General features: G+C 38.9%; 2 protein-coding genes across 2 annotated transcripts; both read left to right on the top strand.

Annotated features, from left to right (window-relative positions):
* The first annotated feature begins 8,069 nt into the window (after positions 1 to 8,069).
* LOC125583867 (leucine-rich repeat receptor-like serine/threonine-protein kinase BAM3) lies at positions 8,070 to 11,843 on the top strand. Its single transcript, XM_048751394.1, has 2 exons — positions 8,070 to 10,963; positions 11,405 to 11,843. Exons 1-2 carry the CDS (start codon positions 8,305 to 8,307, stop codon positions 11,731 to 11,733), a joined length of 2,988 nt encoding a protein of 995 aa, XP_048607351.1. The 5' UTR covers positions 8,070 to 8,304; the 3' UTR covers positions 11,734 to 11,843.
* A 1,576-nt stretch (positions 11,844 to 13,419) lies between these two features.
* LOC125583264 (transcription initiation factor TFIID subunit 11-like) lies at positions 13,420 to 15,324 on the top strand. The gene is made up of 4 exons (XM_048749897.1): positions 13,420 to 13,531; positions 14,937 to 15,054; positions 15,124 to 15,212; positions 15,290 to 15,324. Exons 1-4 carry the CDS (start codon positions 13,420 to 13,422, stop codon positions 15,322 to 15,324), a joined length of 354 nt encoding a protein of 117 aa, XP_048605854.1.
* Positions 15,325 to 21,333: the final 6,009 nt, after the last annotated feature.

Raw genomic sequence — 21,333 nt, forward strand, 5'->3', positions numbered from 1 at the left:
TACGCGGATCAACGCGGATCAATGCCTAGCTACACCGATTTGGGTATATTCGCCGCGGTCAAGCTCCGAACAATGCCCAGGCGGCCGCGTTTTTGAAAAGGGAAATGACATAAGGTATAATGTTTATTTCACGGTATATGGTTTGTAGTTAGCAGGTGATTCCACCCGAACTACACAAAAATTGATTAATGCTTTTCTAAAAGCAAAATTGATCACTACGTTCGACAAAATGATAAGACTAAGACAGATAGAATTTAGCTGAAAATAATATTTGATATTAGCAACATGTGATATTTGTGTGTGTGTGTTTTTATATGATATTGTCTGTTTATGGAAATCCCTTTCGATGACAAAAAAGAAAAATGGAAATCCCTTTCATTGTTCCTTTTTAACTGGTATCGTAGAAGTGGTTTATATATTATATATGTATATGGTTATAAATTAATTGATGGACCATAACCGACCCGGTCCATAACCGACCCAACATCTAGAGAGAGAGGCGGCCACGCATGGAGAGAGAGAGGGAGAGAGAGAGAGGCGGCGTACCTAGTTAGAAAAGGGGAAACCATAGTTTCATTTTCTTTGTATTTTGTACACTTTCCATATTTATGCATTTCTTTTTATTTCTTTGTAACTCTCATATATAAGGGCACCTTATGATTGATTAATAATAATAAGAACTTACAGATTCTAAATCCTTAAGTTCACAACACGTTATCAGCACGAAACTCTAAATCCCTAAGCTAATACCCAAATCGTCAAACCCTAACCCTAGCCGGCGAATCCGACGAACCTAATCCCAATCGCGTTTCGCGTTCCCGTCTCAGCTTCAGACGATCTCAATCCGATCTCAGCTCAGATTACTTCAGCCTCAGCTCGCATCCCGGACAGCTCGTGTTCCCGACAGCAAGCACACCGTCCGCGACCCGATAGCAGTTGGCGCGCGCGACCTCAGCCTCAATCCGTCCGCGACAACATCAGACAGCCCGCGTCCGATGATCAAGGCATTCCTGATCAGCTCGTGTCCAGCTTGCGAATAGCTCGCGTTCGTTCCCGTTCGTGTTGCAGCTCTCGGTTCATTCTTTGGTGGTCAGGTTTCAACAATCTACTAAGCTACAAGGTAATTCGAAATCTAAGAACCTATGAATCGAATTTGGATTGTTTGATAAAGAATGAAACCATAAAACCTAATCTTTATGATAAAAGCTATAGGATAATAGATCAAACCCTAATGAGTAAATATAAGCTCTAAAAGTTCGATACCCCTAACCTTAAATCGAGATTGATCTATTGATCAATTAAAATCAAAATCTCTAATGGTTTTGAATCTCAAATCAAACTCCTTTGATCTAAGATCAAATCGAAACCCTAAACCCTAATTTGAAAATCTGTTTTGATTATTTGAATTTGAATCTTGATTGATTGTTTTGATCACATAGAACTATTGCTAAGATTGTTTAAACTCGAATCTGAATGAATTAAAATTGTTTTGCTTGTTTAAACTGAAACCCTAATTGAAACCGTCTGTTTGATAAGTGTTTCCTTATAGCCTAGTCTTGATTGTTTTAATATCAATTCTGAAACTACATGCTAGGTTAATTGTTCTAGACTTGATCATACCTCATAGCCGTGCGGCCTTGTTGCATTCATACCTAACTTGATCACATTGATTGATTGCAATTACACTTAGAACCTTATGCTAAGATGATGTTGAATTGAAATCAAATAAGCCGTGTGATTGTTCTTTGACTTGGCCGAGAGGTTTTGATTGCACCATGAACTGATAGAAACCATCTATGCTAGGATTGCAATTACACAATGAACTGAATTCATAAAACGAACTGATTGAATCCAGTAGCCGTGCGGCTTGTTTCTTGTTTGGCCGTAAGTTTTCAGATTGGCCGAGAGGCTTGATTATTGGTCGTAAGACTTATTGATCGATTGAATTTAAAACCTAGTTATTTGAACATTAAATTTGCTAAGAGATCTAAAAAAATTATTAAATCTACGTTTTCAGATGTCAAAAATCAATAACTTGGATTTTGCTGCCCTAAATCTCTCTGGAGATAATTACCTTCAATAGGCGCTTGATGCTAAGATCATCCTGAGATCCAAGGAACTCGGTGAGTGTATCACTGAGGACAATAATGCCAGTGAAAAAGATCGATACAGAGCCATCTTTATCATTCACCATCATCTAGCTGAGAGTCTCAAAGATCAGTATCTGACCATTGAGAATCCATTAGATCTTTGGACAGAATTGAAATCGAGATATGATCACCAGAGAACGGTGATCTTACCAAAGGCTCGGTTTGATTGGAGGAATCTCAGAATCTAGGACTATAAGTTCGAGGACGAGTATAACTCGGCACTGTTTAAGATTGTTTCTAAATTGAAACTGTGTGGTGAAAGTATTACGGATCAGGATATGCTTGAGAAAACCTTTTCCACTTTCCACACAAGCAATGTGCTTTTACAACAACAGTACCATGAGAAAGGTTTCACGACTTATGCTAATCTTATTTCTTGTCTCTTGCTCGCTGAGCAGAACAATGAATTATTAATGAGAAACAGTGAGATGAAACCTCCTGGCTCAGCCCCACCACCTGAAGCACACGTCACAGAGGACAATAAAGAATCCCATCACGTCCAAGGAAACGGCCATTATGGCCGTGGTCGAGGAAAATGGAACGGACGTGGACGTGGCCGAAGCTCCTTTGGCCGCGGTTGAGGGAATCAAAATGGTAGAGACCATGGGCGAGACCGTGGCTCATTTGGAAGAGGTCATGGTCGCGGCCGTGGATCTTCATTCAAACCTCAACACTCGACCAACTCAAGCAAATCAGTGTGCCATAGATGTGGTATGGGAAATCATTGGGCTAAGACTTGTAAGACTCCCAAGCATCTAGTCGACCTCTATCAAGAGAGTTTGAAAGGGAAGAATCCTGAAGCCCATATTACTTATCAAGATGATGAAAATGATTTCAGTCATGATAAAGACGATCTTATGGATTATGAAACTTCAGATTGTCTAAAAGACTGAAGATTGATTTCGATATTTGTAATCTAAATTATGTGTTCTTTGCTTTGGTGTTTTCATTTCTATGTTGTCATTTCTTTGAACTTATTAAAACTTAATAATAAATAAATGATTTTATAAAATGAAGTCTCTAAGAAACACCCTTTGAATCCTATTTTTAGAAATGATCGATAACAAGGATGTACTCGTTGTGGACAGTGGGTCAAGCCACACGATCTTAAAATACAAGAGATACTTCATAAACCTAACCCTTAAAAATGCCAACATCTCCACCATTGCGGGTATAGCTAGTCTCATAGAGGGTCACGGCAAGGCTAATATCATGTTGCCTATGGGTACACATCTTGAGATATCAGATGCCTTGTATTCATCCAACTCTAAGAGAAGTCTATTAAGCCTTAAAGACATTCGAATGAATGACTTTCATATTGAAACCAAGGGCGAAGGAAATAAATAGTTCCTTCAGATCATTGAAATCGCCCAAGGACATAAGAAAGTCTTAGAATCCATACCCGCACCATCTACTGGTCTTTAACATACTAAAGTCAGTATGATCGAGGCCAGTGCCACTTTTAACAAAGAGGCAATCGACAACTTCACTTTATGGCACGACCGGCTTGGCCATCCCGGTTCGACCATGATGCGTAAATTGATCCTGAACACAAACGGCCATTCCCTTAAATACAAATGAATTATCCCTAAGAACCTAACATGTGTTGCTTATTCCCAAGGGAAACTCATTTCTAGGCCATCACCATTTAAAGTCACTAAGGAAACGATGAACTTTCTGGAAAGAATTCAAGGAGACATCTGTGGACCAATACACCCACCTTGTGGGACATTTCGATATTTCATGGTCCTCATTGATGCGTCTACTAGATGGTCGCATGTATGTCTTATGTCGACCCGCAACCTGGCATTTGCTAGATTGCTTACTCAGATAATTCGATTACGAGCTCATTTTCAAGATTTTCCTTTGAAGACTATACGTCTTGATAATGCTGGTGAGTTCACTTCCCAAGCGTTTAATGATTACTGTATGTCCATGGGGGTAACTGTGGAACACTCTGTGGCACATGTACATACACAGAACGGCTTAGCCGATTCATTTAAAAAACGCATACAACTCATTGCTAGACCGTTGCTTATGAAATCAAAGCTGCCGGTTTCTGCATGGGGACATGCCGCCCTACACGCAGCCGAGCTCATATCCATCAGACCATCTAGTGAACATAAGTATTCCCCATCACAATTGCTTACGGGTCATGAGCCAGACATATCCCATCTTAAGACATTCGGCTGTGCCGTTTATGTTCCAATTGCTCCACCACAGAGAACAAAGATGGGACCTCAAAGGAGGATGGGGATATATGTTGGATTTGATTCCCCCACGATTTTAAAGTATCTTGAGCCAACTACGGGTGATTTGTTTAAGGCCAGATACGCGGATTATCATTTTAATGAATCTGAACATCCAACATTAGGGGGAGATAGCAGTAAAATGGTAAAAGAAATTACTTGGAATCAAACATCCATATCTTGGCAAGATCCTCGAACTCAAGAATGTGATCTAGAAGTTCAAAAGATCATACATTTACAAAAGCTAGCTAATCAATTGCCAGATTCCTTTGCTGGCCCAAAAAGAGTGACTAAGTCATATGTACCAGCTGCTAATGTACCAATAAGAATTGATGTTCAAGAGGGACACAATCAAGTTGCTACAGAGTCTAGACAACGTATGAAACGTGGTAAACCAATAGGTTCCAAAGATAAAAACCCTCGGAAAACAAAGAAAGTTGCTGAAATAGAAACCGAGGGACATGATATCCGAGACACGACCGCGGCTTATCCGAAATCCTGAGACACAGCCGTGGTCGACCCTGATGCCCTAAAATTGGCCGGCTCGGATGTACCAAACAATGTGTCTTGGGACGCCAAGCCTCATGGTATTGATGGTCCAAATAACAATGAGATCTCAATAAACTATGTCTTGTCTGAGATACAATGGAACAGAAAGAATGTTGACATTGATGATATATTTGCATACAAGGTAGCACTTGAACTTATGGATCTAAACAAGGATCATGAACTCATGTCCATCTATGAGTGCACTCAACGATCAGATTGAATCAAATGGAAAGAAGCTATAAACGTGGAGTTAAACTCTTTAAAGAAGAGAGGTGTTTTCGGCCCTATCATCCGAACACCATATGATGTAAAACCAGTTGGATACAAATGGGTCTTTGTGAGGAAAAGAAATGAGAATGGTGAAGTCGTGAGGTATAAAGCCCGGTTTGTTGCACAAAGATTCTCACAGAGATCAGGAATCGATTATGAGGAAACATATTCCCCTGTGGTGGATGCTACAACTTTTAGATTCCTAATAAGTCTGGCCATAAGAGAAAACTTAGACTTGCGGTTGATGGATGTAGTAACTGCATATTTATATGGTCCACTGGATAATGAAATTTACATGAAAGTCCCAGAGGGTATTGAATTGAAGGCAAAGAGAGTTCTCAAGAACAACATTGTATTAAGTTGAATAAATCTCTTTATGGATTGAAACAATCTGGTCGAATGTGGTACAATAGACATAGCGAGTACCTAGTGAAAGAGGGCTATAAAAACGACCCAATAAGTCAATGTATCTTCATAAAGAAATTCAAAAATAAAGGATTTGTGATCATAGCAGTGTATGTTGATGATCTGAATATCCTAGGAACCTCTGGAGAGATTTCTCAAACAGTTGAATATCTAAAGAAAGAATTCGAGATGAAAGATCTTGGAAAAACAAAGTTTTGTTTGGGATTATAACTTGAGTACATTAATGATGGAATCCTTGTGCATCAAATGGCATATACAGAAAAGGTACTCAAGAGGTTTAACATGGCCGACTCACACCGTTTGTCCAGCCCATGGTCGTGAGGTCCCTTGGCCTTGATACTGATCCCTTCTGTCCCAAGATGGACGATGAAGATGTCCTTGGTCCTGAAGTGCCATATCTCAGTGCCATAGGAGTTTTAATGTATTTGGCAAGTCACACACGGCCTGATATATGCTTTGCCGTGAACCTACTATCTAGGTTTAGTTCATGTCCGACCCAAAGGCACTGGAACGGGATTAAACATGTTCTTCGTTACCTGCAAGGAACGAAAGACTTGGGTATGTTTTATACTAACCATAACAAAGATGGTTTAGTTGGCTTTGCTGATGCAGGCTATCTATCAGATCCACACAATGCTCGATCACAGACAGTCTATGTCTTTACACATGGAGGTACGGCCATATCATGGCGTTCCATGAAACAGACGATCGTGGCCACATCTTCGAACCATTCAGAAATATTGGCCATACATGAGGCCAGCCGCGACTGTGTCTGGTTGAGGTCAATGACCCAACATGTCCGAGCCGATTGTGGGATGGTGAAGTGCAAGGAGCCAACCGTGATGTATGAGGACAATGCAGCGTGCATTGCTCAACTCAAAGACGGCTACATCAAAGGAGACAGGACAAAGCATATTTTACCTAAGTTCTTCTTTACTCACGAGTTGCAAAAGGCTGGAGAGGTCCAAGTGGTCCAAGTACGTTCCAGCGACAACTCAGCCGATATGTTCACCAAATCACTTCCTACCTGCACGTTCAGGAATCTCACGCATCAGATTGGGATGCGTAGACTGAAGGATCTTCAGTGATGTTCAGAACAGGGGGAGTATACGTGTTGTACTCTTTTTCCTTTACTATGGTTTTGTCCCACTGGGTTTTCCTGGTAAGGTTTTAATGAGGCAACATCCAAAGCGTATTCACAATCCATGTATGGTTATGGCATCCAAGGGGGAATGTTATAAATCAATTGATGGATGTCCATAATCGGCCCGGCCCATAACCGGCCCAACACCTAGAGAGAGTGAGGCGGCCACGCATGGAGAGAGAGAGAGAGGCGGCTTACCTAGTTAGAGAAGGAGAAACCCTAGTTTCATTTTCCTTGTATTTTGTGCACTTTCCATATTTATGTCTTTCCTTTTATCTTTTTGTAACTCTCATATATAAGGGCACCTTATGATTGATTAATAATAATAAGAACTTACAGATTCTAAATCCTTAAGTTTACAACATATATATGATTTTTACCTTAATTGGAATGGTTGGACATGTTTTTTTTTGGTCATCTAGTAGTTATATGGAATGGTTGGACATGTTAAGCACGTAAACAATATAATTTTTAAAATAAATTCCATTATTTCAGTTAATGTATTAATTTTTTATATTAGTTATACCAAAATCAACTTGTCATATTAATTTTGATTTCGAACTAAGGTAAGATTAGTGTTGGATGACAACAATTTTTGTTTAAATTTTTGGTTCTTAAAACTTAAAAAAAAAATCATTATCTTTAGAATCTCATCCAACACGTTCGTAAGAATTTGTCCTGTTAAAATCTGAGACCATGATCAATGCAGGTTCTTAAGATGAGATTTTTAGTGTAATATAATATACGTCTCTTAACTTTTAATTAAGAAATACTAAGAAACACTAAAAACGTCTTTTAAATAAAAGAAATAAAAGACGTCTTTTATAAAAAAAGTGTCAAATCGTACTCTAAGAATCTCAAATGGATCTCTGGATAATGTGACTTTGATCACCTATATATATATATATCCTAATTCAAAAAATCGCGACTTTGATCACCTATATATATATATATATATATATATTCTAATTCAAATAATCCTAATAATTGGAAATAAAAATAAAAAGAAATCAAATCAAAAGATAAAGAGAAGGTAAAAAGAAGGCAAGAGGCACTAATCTTTAATATCTATAATTGTCTCCGATCTCCATTAAAGAAAAAGCGATGATGTGTGTTCTCATCTTTTGTGAAAGTATATATATTGCTTTTGCTTTTATCAAAAGCAAAAAAAAAAAACATTAAAGCTCAATCCAACAGACGAAGAATGCATTGGATACTGCAACTTCTTTTTCACTTTTCTTTTAAATTCTACAATTATGTTTTTTCACATTTTAATATATTCAGAAAAGAAAAAAAACGCAACGCTTGAAATTATGAGTACCCTCTTCACTTTTTAAGCCACTCACTATAAGCAGTAAACTCCAGAACATAGTGAGCCCCCAAAAAATATTTAAAACAGTAAGAACATCATGATGTCTAATGATGATAATCTCCTTTGATTGATTTCTCTAGGATTTTGCAATTTCTTGGAAGACCCTTCTTCCCTTTCACTTCTTTGAACTTCTCTGATGTTACAATGGCAGACAGGATCTTCACTTTCTTCCTAGTCTTGTCTTCAATCTCTCTGCTCTTCTCTCCTATCCTCTGTTCTTCTTCTAGTTCATCTCTTAACCTCTCACTTGTTAGACAAGCCAAAGTCCTTGTCTCTATAAAGCAAAGCTTTGATTCCTACGATCCTTCTCTTGATTCATGGACCGTTCCAAATTTCAATTCTCTCTGTTCTTGGACTGGCGTTTCTTGTGACAACTTGAATCAGTCCATTACTCGTCTTGACATCTCTAATCTCAACATCTCCGGCACTCTCTCTCCAGAACTCTCCCGTCTTCCGTCTCTCGTGTTTCTCTCCGTCTCTTCAAACAGTTTCTCCGGCAAGATTCCTAAAGAGATCCACAAGCTCTCAAACCTAGAGGTCTTGAACATCTCAACCAACGCCTTTGAAGGAGAGCTTGCGCCACTTGAGTTCGGTCAAATGACTCAGCTGGTGACTCTTGACGCTTACAACAACAACTTCACCGGATCACTTCCTCTGTCTCTAACCAAACTCACGCAGCTAGAGTACTTAGACCTCGGAGGAAACTACTTTAACGGTGAGATCCCTATAAGCTACGGAGGTTTCTTGCGTCTCAAGTATCTTTCTTTATCTGGAAATGACCTAAGTGGGAGGATCCCTAACGAGTTAGGCAACATCACCACTCTGGAGAAGCTATACTTAGGTTACTACAACGACTTCCACGGCGGGATACCAGCGGATTTGGGGAGATTGACCAATCTTGTTCACTTGGATTTAGCTAACTGCAGCTTAAAAGGATCAATTCCTGCAGAGTTAGGGTTCCTCAAGAGCTTGGAGATTCTGTTTCTTCAGACCAATGAGCTTACAGGTTCTGTTCCTCGAGAGTTAGGGAACATGACAAGCCTCAAGACTCTAGACCTCTCCAACAACTTTCTAGAAGGAGAGATTCCTCTAGAGCTATCTGGACTTCAAAAGCTTCAGTTGTTTAACCTCTTCTTCAACAGATTGCACGGCGAGATCCCTGAGTTCGTAGCTCACCTTCCTGATCTTCAAATTCTCAAGCTTTGGCACAATAACTTCACCGGAAAGATCCCTGAGAAGCTTGGATCGAACGGGAAGTTGGTAGAGATCGATTTGTCTACTAATAAACTCACAGGTTTGATCCCTGAATCACTCTGTTTCGGAAGAAGGCTTCAGATTCTCATTCTCTTCAACAACTTCTTGTTTGGGCCTCTCCCTGAAGATCTTGGCCAGTGCGAGCCGCTCTGGAGGTTCCGTCTAGGTCAGAACTTTCTGACAGGTAAATTGCCAAAGGGTTTGATTTACTTGCCTAATGTATCGCTTCTTGAGCTCCAAAACAACTTCTTGACCGGAGAAATCGCGGAAGGAGAGGTGGGAAATGGAGGGTTGTCAAGCCTCACTCAGATTAATCTGTCCAACAATAGGTTATCCGGACCGATCCCTGGTTCAATCAGGAACCTCAGAAGCCTTCAGATTCTTCTTCTTGGGGGGAACCGGTTCATGTGGCAGATCCCTGGTGATATTGGAAGTTTGAAGAGTCTTCTCACAATTGACATGAGCAGAAACAACTTGTCAGGCAAGTTACCTCCAGAGTTCGGTGAGTGTCAGTCATTGACCTACTTGGATTTGAGTCATAACGAGATCTCAGGTCAGATTCCGGTTCAGATATCGAAGATTCGGATGCTAAACTATCTGAATGTTTCTTGGAATTCGTTTAACCAAACCATCCCGGTTGAACTCGGATCCATGAAGAGCTTAACATCAGCAGATTTCTCACACAACAACTTCTCCGGTTCAGTGCCAACTTTAGGGCAATTCGTTTACTTCAACAACACGTCATTCCTAGGAAACCCTTTTCTCTGCGGATACTCTTCAAACCCTTGCAACGGTTCCCAAAACCAATCTCAATCTCAGATTCTTAACCAGAAAAGTGCAAATTCCAACGGCGAAATCTCCGCGAAGTTCAAGCTGTTATTCGGGTTAGGCCTACTAGGGTTCTTCTTGGTGTTCTTCGTTTTAGCTGTGGTCAAGAATCGGAGAATGAGAAAGAGTACCTCGAATCTATGGAAGCTAATAGGGTTTCAGAAGCTCGGATTCAGAAGCGAACACATTGTAGAATGCGTCAAAGAGAACAACGTGATCGGTAAAGGCGGTGCAGGGATTGTCTACAAAGGCTTAATGCCAAACGGAGAAGAAGTTGCGGTCAAGAAGCTGCTAACCATAAGAATTGGGTCATCTCACGACAACGGTTTATCAGCAGAGATTCAGACATTAGGTAGAATCAGACACAGAAACATTGTGAGGTTGCTCGCCTTTTGTTCAAACAAAGACGTTAATCTCCTTGTTTACGAGTATATGCCTAACGGTAGTCTCGGAGAAGCCTTGCACGGGAAAGCTGGAGTGTTTTTGAAATGGGAAACGCGGTTGCAGATAGCGTTGGAAGCGGCTAAGGGTTTGTGTTATCTTCACCATGATTGTTCGCCGCTTATAATCCACAGGGATGTGAAATCAAACAACATATTGTTGGGTCCTGACTTTGAAGCTCATGTGGCTGATTTTGGGCTTGCTAAGTTTATGATGCAAGACGATGGAGCTTCTGAGTGTATGTCATCAGTCGCAGGCTCGTATGGATACATCGCTCCAGGTACATAACTGATTCCCAACACTTGTTTCTTGCATTACACGTAATAATACTTACGGTTAGGCATTTAGGTTTCCGTTTGGTTTGTTTAATGTTTTGACTTATTTAGTTTGGGATAATACATGCCAGAATCTATTTAGTTTGGCATGGTTAGTCTTTTTTTTTAAACGGCAGTTTGGCATGGTTAGTCAAAATCCATAATTTGCATATTATATAGAAAATGTGCCAAAACTAAAATTGTAGTATATAATTTATTAAATAATTATTTTAACTAACCAGTATTTTATTTAGGTCGTGTTGATCTCAATTCTACATGGTATCTAGGCGATTTGACCAGATTTTTAGTGTTATAATAGTCAATTTTGTTTTGGTAAATGCTCATTCCTACCTAAAACTCATGTCCGGTCCCATTTTAACCTATTTTATCCAATTTCTTAAATGCAGAATACGCATACACACTGAGAATAGACGAGAAGAGTGATGTGTACAGCTTCGGAGTAGTGCTATTGGAACTAATAACAGGTCGAAAACCAGTAGATAAGTTTGGAGAAGAAGGGATAGACATTGTGCAATGGTCAAAGATTCAGACAAATTGTAACAAACAAGGTGTGGTAAAAATTATTGACCAGAGATTGAGCAATGTGCCATTGGGAGAAGCCATGGAACTGTTCTTTTTGGCAATGCTATGTGTTCAAGAACATAGTGTTGAGAGACCGACCATGAGAGAAGTTGTCCAGATGATTTCTCAAGCTAAACAACCCAATACTTTCTAATTAAATGCAGTATTAGTTTATATATATATGAGTTGAATATTTTTTGTTATGGTGTATGTGTAATGTGGTTATAGAGTTTCTTAGAAATGTAATGAAGGTTTTGGTGGGCATATGAGTTTAAGAATGAGGGGGAGGGGGGAAGGGGTTAGGATTATATATTCGCGACATCATATATCCATTCATGCAGAAGTTTAAAGAAGTTCAAACAATTGTGAAAAGATGTGAGAGATTATCTATCCTACATCATCGACAAAAAGAATATATCTCCTACATCAAATACCAAAGTTTATCAACATAATTGTGTGTGTTAATATGAATAATTAATAAGCTTGATTACATGTTTTTAATCCATTTTGAATACGCAATTTAATATTCAATTTTCGAAGGAAAAAATTAACACAAAAATAGTAGCATAAAATTCGTAACCTCATATCTCAAACGACTAAGTCATGTATTAGTTTTGTCTCAGATCGCTCATCATATTTGTAGGTTTTGTTTTAGTATTTTCTAGTTAATTCAACAACATTTATTTTTGCTTTTTAGAAAAGGTGTAGAAATATAATTAATTGAGAAATACCCTAAGATAACATTAAAAAGGTTTTTGTCACAAATATAGATTTTAGATTAGATTTTAGATCAAAATGTTTCATTAAAAAAAATAAATATACACTTATACCCCTAGAGTTAATTAATCAAAACATTAGGATTTAGAGTTAAGAGTTGGGAATTTGGGATTAAGTTTTAAAATTTATAAAATAAAAAATAAATATTAAAAATTTAAAAAATAGTTCCAAAAAGTATTTTGAATTACAAAAAGAAAATTTGAAAAAAATAAAAAAAAAAAATAAAAATTCAAAAAAAGTTTATAAAAAATTTTGAATTTGAAAGCATATAATCTGAAACTATAAAAAAATATATTTTTTATTTCGTATTTTATTTTTATTTTTTATTTGTATTTATATATTTAGGGTATTAAGATCTTTTTATCTATTAAATGAAATATTTTGATCATTTTCCTACGTAAAATATATTTTGTGATCGGTCTGAAGAATTGCTCTAATTAATTTATTTCGAAAAAATTAACATGGTATAAAGAGATGTGCATCAGTAAATGCATACGTACCCAAAATTTCTATCATTCAAACGAAAGTGTAAAAATGTTATATTCATTCAATCATTAAATTGGGAAACTGTATCTAAATGGAATTTGGATATTTTACACTTTTCCAACATTTGAATTATTGGAATTTGAAAAACAGCAAAACAAAATTTTCCAAATCCATAAATTAGGTGAACTGATGCCAATGTTTTATTCAAATTTTATCAGTCGATTTTAAACAAGTCCAATAATTTGCTTTGGCGTGGGCTGTGGAGTATCAAATTATCACGGATCTTAACTATTTGGTTCAGTTAAACAATACCCGCTTCAGATTTTCGGGTTTGGATCCATCGTATAGATCAGATTAGACCGACTAGAACAACTGCCATATAAAAGTTAGAAACCACCACAGTCGATTAAGCATCTTCTTGCCTGAAAACTTTTGGAGCTTCCAACGGTCAATCGATTTGTACCTCTTGAAATTAGATCAGAATATATCCTCGAAGGCACATCTTGGAAACCCTAATTGATTCCTTAGCTTTGGGAGATTCGATTAATTGCGATTATCGATTAGGTTTTTATAAGGAATGAAGCATTCGAAGGATCCGTTTGAAGCAGCGATCGAGGAGGAGCAAGAGGAACCGCCGCCGGAATCTCCCGTTAGCGGCGGCGGCGGAGGAGGAGGCGGAAATGATGACGGTCTAGTTGAAATTAGATGTGTCAATTGGGCGGGCACACCATAGGCTAGCCCAGTCCAATTCATTTTGGGTAGGCTATAGACGTGCGCAATTAATAAATGGTCCAACTAGACAAAAGACCAATTGGTACATGGTCCAATTGGGCGAAGACCAAATGGACAATGGGTGTCCATGGGCTTCCTAAAACATGTTTTTATGAGTTTAACAAAAGAAAACATAACTTTACAATTTAACCCAAAACAATAGTTTTATCGTTAAAATAAAAAATTCACGATTTTGACGGAAAACATAATTTCACAATTTTGACGGAAATATGTATTTCATTAATTTGGCGGGAAAACGTAATTTCTCGGTTTTGGCGGGAAAACGTAATTTCTCGGTTTTGGCGGGAAAACACAATTTTTCGGTTTTAGCGTGAAAACGCCATTTCTCGGTTTTAGCGGGAAAACGCAATTTCTCGATTTTGGCGGAAAAACACAATTTCTCGGTTTTGGCGGGAAAACGCAATTTCTCGGTTTTGGCGGAAAAATGCAATTTCTCGGTTTTGGCGGAAAAATGAAATTTCTCGGTTTTGGCGGAAAAACGCAATTTCTAGGTTTCAGCGGGAAAACGTAATTTCTCGGTTTTGGCGGAAAAACACAATTTCTCGGTTTTGGCGGAAAAACGCAATTTCTCGGTTTTGGCGGAAAAACGCAATTTTTCGGTTTTGGCAAGAAAACACAATTTCTCGGTTTTGGCGGGAAAACACAATTTCTCGGTTTCGGTGGGAAAACGTAATTTCTCGGCTTTGGCGGAAAAACACAATTTTCGGTTTTGGCGGGAAAACTCAATTTCTCGGTTTTGGCGGAAAAACACAATTTCTCGGTTTCGGTGGAAAAGCGTAATTTCTCGGTTTTGGCGGGAAAACGCAATTTTCGGTTTTGGCGGGAAAACGCAATTTCTGGTTTTGGCGGGAAAATGCAATTTCTCGGTTTCGGCGGAAAAATGAAATTTCTCGATTTTGAAAGGAAAACATAGTTTTACAGTTTTGATAAGAAAAAAATACTTTTATAATTTTGAAATTATCTTTTATAATTTTGGAAAGTAAGCATAATTTCAAAATTTTAGAAATAAGATCTAAACTAATAATTAAAAAATAATTATAATTTTTATTGGGTGTCCATGACTATGCCAATTTGGACATGGTCTCTATTGGTCTTGGACATTTGTTTGGACCATTGTCCAATATGGACCACCCATTAGTGTCTAAAACTGAAATGGTCCAACTGGTCATTCCCATTTGAACCATGGACGGACCATTTGACAGCTATAGTTGAAATCGACCAGACTCCGGAAGAGAGTGAGAGAGATGTAAGTGTTCGCCGTCAGAACAAAGAAGTCTAAAACCTCATCCGTTGTTGCTGAAGGGAAGAGAAAAGATGAAGATGAAGATGAAGATGAAGAAGAGGAAGAGAATATGGAAGCTGAGCCTGAGCTAACCAAATACCCAACTACTGCTGATCCTGCAAAGATGGCCACAATGCAGTGAGTGTTTTATTATTCTCAGCTTAACCAAAACCTGAGGGTGATGATGTTTGTGGAGATTCTCTTCAGGGTCATCTTCTCGCAGTTCACTGAGGATCAGATGAGCAGATATGAATCTTTCAGCAGATCTGCACTTCAAAAAGGAAACATGAGGAAAGGTAATGACACTCGAAATGATGTTTCTGTTGCGTTAAAACATGAACCGCTTAGCTTTGTGTGTTTCTTGGATATGCAGTTATTACAGGGAGTGACAGGGAGTCAGAAGATTAGTATGCCAATAACAATAGTTACGTGTGGTATCGCAAAGATTTTTGTTGGTGAACTTGTGGAAACAGGTAAAGACTGGCGTAAATTTCAGTTTTTAACATATAATAACTAGCGGGCATGATCGTTTTACTAATAATTAGTAATATATGTATTATGATTTAATCATCATGATAACTTATTGTTTATATTCTTAATCATTTTAGTTCTCTTCGATTTTTATTTCCATATACGTCTTCTTAACACAAAGGAAAGCTATAAAACTATGAGACCATAAGAGCATAATTACATATCAAATATTCCACACAATAAAGTAAAGTAAGAATGTGAACTTTTGGTCTCTCTTAATCTACTTTGTATTTTTGAACCATAAACATGAATTAACTTACCAAAAAAAATTAAAACACACAAAATCCAAATAAGAACAAAATAAATAAAAATTAAATAAAAACTAAAGTTCGATGATAATTTTGAAGAATTAAAAAAACGAATTGAGATAATGACAATATTTTATTGGTTTACTTGATCAATATATACATTGACTTATCTTAATATTTCATAAGCTTACTTTTAATAAAATAAACAATAGATAATGATAGTTTTATTATTAAAGCTAATTTATGGTTAATTATATAATGATAAATCTAATTATTTATTAAAAATATATTTACTTTTAGCCGTTTTAGAAACTAAACCATTAAAGACATGTTCATAACATGATTACATATGCAATTCTCTAAATTTAATATCAAAGCATATTTTTCTTATAGATTAAACAGTAATAAAACATACAAGTGAAATAACTATCGAAGTAATTCAGAATACCAAATTCATAATTCAAAATTCCATGTAACAAAACCGATTTTCTCCTAGTATTTCAGACTCAAAAAAAAACAAGAAAAACATAGAACTCCAACTATAAAAAACAAATATCAAAAGTACATAAATATAGATGTCAAAAACTATAATTGAGACAACTTGGAATGAATGAAAAAATTGAAACCATAGAATTTAGAACATCTTACATCATATGAAAAATGAATTGGTCCTAACTTTTTAAAAATAATTATAATTGTAATTCCAATTAGAAAATTCGAAATAGTTATGTTATTTAAATTAATAAATTAATGATTTAAGCTAAAAACTAATAAAAATCTTGTGAAAGTTAAAATAATTATAATCATAATTCCAATTAGAAATTTTGAAATATTTATATTATTTAAATTAATAAATTGATGATTTAATCTAAAAACTAATAAGAATATGACAAATAAGCAAAATTAGCCAAAATCATGGAGAATGTGACAAATCAGCAAAATCACTTCGTAAATAATAGTATAGATATTTGTAAAAGCTCGCTTTCTTAATCGAAAAATTGTGTTTGAAGCTCGAGTTGTAATGGGGGAGAGGAGTGAGAGGAACGACTCCGGACCTATCAGACCATGCCATATCAAAGGGTCGTACCAGATGTTGGACCCAATTTCGGTCAATATGATAATGGGCCACGATCGAGGATGTGGACCACAAAGAGCCGAAGCCCATAGCGAGTATACGAGCTCGAGACGGAGATTTCGAGGTCCCAGAGATCGCGGAGACGTTACGAAGATCACGGTGTCGACCCACTATAAAGAAAGAGGAACGGACATGAAGAAGGGGACGTTGAAAACTCTAGAAAGAGTTATACCCACACTTCGGCCTTGTTTTCATCGATCTTTAGATCTTTTCTCTTAGCAATCTCGTTGTAACATTCGATCTTATTTTACTCATTGCATTCAATCTCCTTCATCAATAAAAGTCCATTTTTGCCTACCGGAAACTGATTATATCGTTGTATTCTAAAGATATTGTTGCATACATCATTTATCTTCTCATGATTAAACTCCCGATCACTATCAAATTCTTAGTGTAGATTTTAGGATCTACATTTTGGCGCCGACTGTGGGGCCATCACATCGAGCTCCGACCCAAGCTCGACCTCTTTCGTTCAAAGACGCAAAAATTCGTTCGAGGCCAAAAGATTGTTGTTCATGATTTCCTTCAAGAGATCTATATTTGCCATTACCTCCCTAAGACGAGCTTCGCAATAAGTTGCAGCCTTCTTCTTCTCCCACTTCTCCTTCAGAGATATCAACACATCCAAGTAGCTATCCGCCAGAGTCTTTTTAGCATCATAAGTTGCGCGACGAAGATCATCAGAGAACTTATTAGCAGAAGATTCGACATTCGCTTCCAAAAAGAAAACTTGCTCGAGAGCCGACTTCCTCTCATTACTCACGACTCGCAGACGAGCCTCAAGCAAAGCAGTCTGATTCCCCAGCTTCTCAGCAGAGGCCAGTTGAGCAGCATTAGCACGTTCTCAATCCTAAGCCATCTTCAGACCAAGTTTTAGCTCCCGAACGACCTTATTTATTTCATAAAGCTCGTCAGAACGCGGAACATCCTGCAGACGCTTTTCTAAAGTCACCGGGAACTCATTATTAGCCTCCATAGCCTGGAACATAACAAGTCCCGCGGGAGTCTGGTCTCAGGATCGGATGCGTTCCGCATTAACACTACCAGCTCGAGTTCGTATCCTTTCGGAGTCACGAGGGGTCGTTCTTCTCGATGCCATGTCCTCCTGACAAGTAAGAACAAAAAATCTAGCGGAGTACCGTGGTAAACCCTAAATAAAGACCAATACATCACCGTATCTCAACGACCTGAGTAAAAGAATCTCGAAGGCTAAGGAAGCAAAGATTTTTCGAAGGTTGTATTTATCCATTTAAGATACTCAAAAACTCGCAATCGAAGATTGCGGAAATCAAAAATACAAAATACAAAAAGATATCAAACAAAAGAGATTAACTAGAATCGGATCCATCGGGGACATAAGACCCCCCCCCCCCCCCGACTTGATCCACTGAATCTTCGGAAACTTGAGGAAGATCGAGCTCGGAGATCGACCAATCCAACACGGCGGCCGAAGCAACAAGACCTTCACAGTCCCCCTCCATTTCCTTCAAACAAGCAAGCTCGGCGTCCATGGTTAGGCCCCCATCCTTAAGGTCGTTCAGAAGATCGATGTTGGCAATCACCTCTTGCAAATGGATCTCAGCGGACACCTCTTTCTTCTTGCTCATCCATTTCTCCTTCAAGGATTGGAGAATATCTCGGCATCACTCTGCGATATCACGACGAGCAATACGAAAAGCACGACGAATATCCCGACCCCCCCCCCCGACCTCAAGCGCCGCTATTCTGGCCTTCTGAGCAATGATCTGGGTCATAAGAGCCTCATTCTCTTGGCGAGTCGTCTTCCAATCATCAGTCAAAGCCTCGATCTTCTCAGCCTTCCTCTTTCCCACGCGTTTGGTGGCTTCGAGCTACTCCGAAAGCCTCTTGATCTCGGAACCAATGCTCTCGATCTCCTTATCATTCTGGGAAGCCTCGACGCGATCTTCCTTCACCACAACGTACTCGTTCAAGGCTTCCATTACCTAAATGGCAAACGAAGTGAGTACCTCATCAAAGCGCCTTTCAAAATAAAAAGAAAGCAAAGAAGTAACCTTAGAGCTCGCGACCGCAACCTTGGCATAAGCTTCCTTCTCATCTGAAGAAGCAAGGGACGAGAGTCGACAGCCTGCAGATCTCATGCGACCAGCGAGAGAAATCAAGTCGCCTCGGGCCACGAACAAAGAACCGTCGCCTTCGGAAACAAGCCTAGAACGGGATGGACCGGGTAGGGTGGCCTTCGACGATCGACGTCGCTTACGGGTCGCAGCAACGGTCTAATCTTCCGAACCAGGGCTCAACGAGATAGGAGACCGCCTCTCCTCGGAAGCACCTTCATCGTCGGAGTCTCAAATCGAGAACAAAGAAGGTCTATCAAAACCTCGGCTCCTCGATGCCGACCTAGAGGAACGAAATGACGACCTCCTCACGAGCTGCCTAACCAATCGATCTGAAGACTGAGCTTGAGCGGAAGGAGTCGCAACGACTTCCCGAGAATGATCCGTCTCATCCTCAGAACCCCCTACAACCGATGGGGCCCTGTTGGTCCCTTCTGGCATGGCGAAAGCGGCTCGAGTCCAAGTCTGGTCAAACCTATACCAGTTCAAACGATCTCTCTGAAGGACTCCGATCAGACCATGAATCTCGTCTGACATCAAAGAACTCCCGGAAGGAGCTGAAATAATCAAAGAAAAAAACTAGGAATTGAGTCCCTAATTCTCCAAAGAGAATGATTGACACTCAGATTAAAAGAAACTAACCGATATTCAATTCTGGGGAAGTCGAGAGAAATCAAAATCGCCCACATACGCTCGATCCACCTTGAAAACGAAAAACTGCTCGCGCCACTTCCCATCGCGATAGGGGACGTCCTCGATGATGTGGCGACCCGGGCGCGGAGACACGAGGAAGGTACCAAGATTCTGCTTGTTCCGCTTCACCAGAACGAGGTGTCGAAACTCACCGAGGCCGAAAGAAAGACCTTCTTCCCTAGCCCTAACCAAGAACGCAATAAGGTTCCCAAGAAAATTCGGGAGGATTTGAGTAAACGATAATCCAAGTTCCGCCAGAATCTCGAGCACATGCTCCGGAATCAGGAAGGTAAGACCGCAAGAATGAAAGAAAGAAAGATAGGCTCCGCAATACCCTCCCCGTACGGTTTCGGGAGTCTCAGTCGTGCCGGCCAAATCAAGAACGACAGCACGATCATACACCTGGTAGAGATCCTCAAGATCATCGGTCGTAGTCGTCAGACGAGGAAAACTGAACGATGAAGACATCTCAAGTTCAACGATCAAGAAATCTTAGAGCAAAAGTAAAAGAAAGATGAAGAAAAAGAATCAGAGTTAAAACGAAAAAGAAATCCCTCATGTATTTATAACCATCCTAACGGCTCTATTATCATTCTCGAGAAAGATGATGATGACCTAGGCCTCACCCTAGGGGCGGCTGATATAGCCGCTACGCGTAAAAGAAAAAAACGCGTCAAACAACGGTGTTTCAAGATCCATCAAACCAAAATCGCATCGGTTATCAAACGATGAAACCCGAGTTAATAACTAACCGCCTCTTTTCTTTTTGGTCAAATCAAAAGAGACTGGGGGACAAATGTTGGACACAATTTCAGTCAATATGATAATGGGCCACGATCGAGGATGTGGGCCGCAAGAGCCGAAGCCCATAGCGAGTATACGAGCTCGAGACGGAGATTTCGAGGGCCCAGAGATCGTGGAGACGTTACGAAGATCATGGTGTCGACCCACTATAAAGAAAGAGGAACAGACATGAAGAAGGGAACGTTGAAAATTCTAGAAAGAGCTATACCCACACTTCAACCTTGTTTTCATCGATCTTTAGATCTTTTCTCTTAGCGATCTCGTTGTAACATTCGATCTTGTTTTACTCATTGTATTCAATCTCCTTCATCAATAAAAGTCCATTTTTACCTACCGGAAACTGATTATATCGTTGTGTTCTAAAGATATCGTTGTCTACATCATTTATCTTCTCTTGATTAAACTCCCGATCACTATCAAATTCTTAGTGTAGATTTTAGGATCTGCACCGAAAACTAAAGCTCAAAGGCAAAGTGCCTAAAATATCAGTTCCACACCTCTTCTGCTAGACAGAACAGAGAACTTGTTTTAGTCCCAAAATCGTTTTGGCTTTTATGTCCTGCTAATTTGGTTTATTATTTGGTTTCGGGTTTTCAGTTTCATATCATCTGGAAATCAGATAATATCAGTTGTAATTGGTTCAAGTTTAAAAATACTGGTTTATTTGGTTAATTTTGGTTAACTAGAAAGTTGTGATTCGATTTTGGTTTAAATTTTTCTCTTTTTTTTATCATGTTTTTTTAGCCCATTTGTTATAAATCTAATGATGAATGTCCATAACCAGGCCCGACCCAATACATAGAAGATAGAGAGATGGCTGAAACTAGAACTGTCAAATGGGCCGTCCATAGCCCATTTGGACATGACCATATGGACCATTTCAGTTATGGGCAGTATTGGGTGGTCCATA

Source organism: Brassica napus, chromosome C3 (genome assembly GCF_020379485.1).
Source record: "Brassica napus cultivar Da-Ae chromosome C3, Da-Ae, whole genome shotgun sequence".
Taxonomy (NCBI): domain Eukaryota; kingdom Viridiplantae; phylum Streptophyta; class Magnoliopsida; order Brassicales; family Brassicaceae; genus Brassica; species Brassica napus.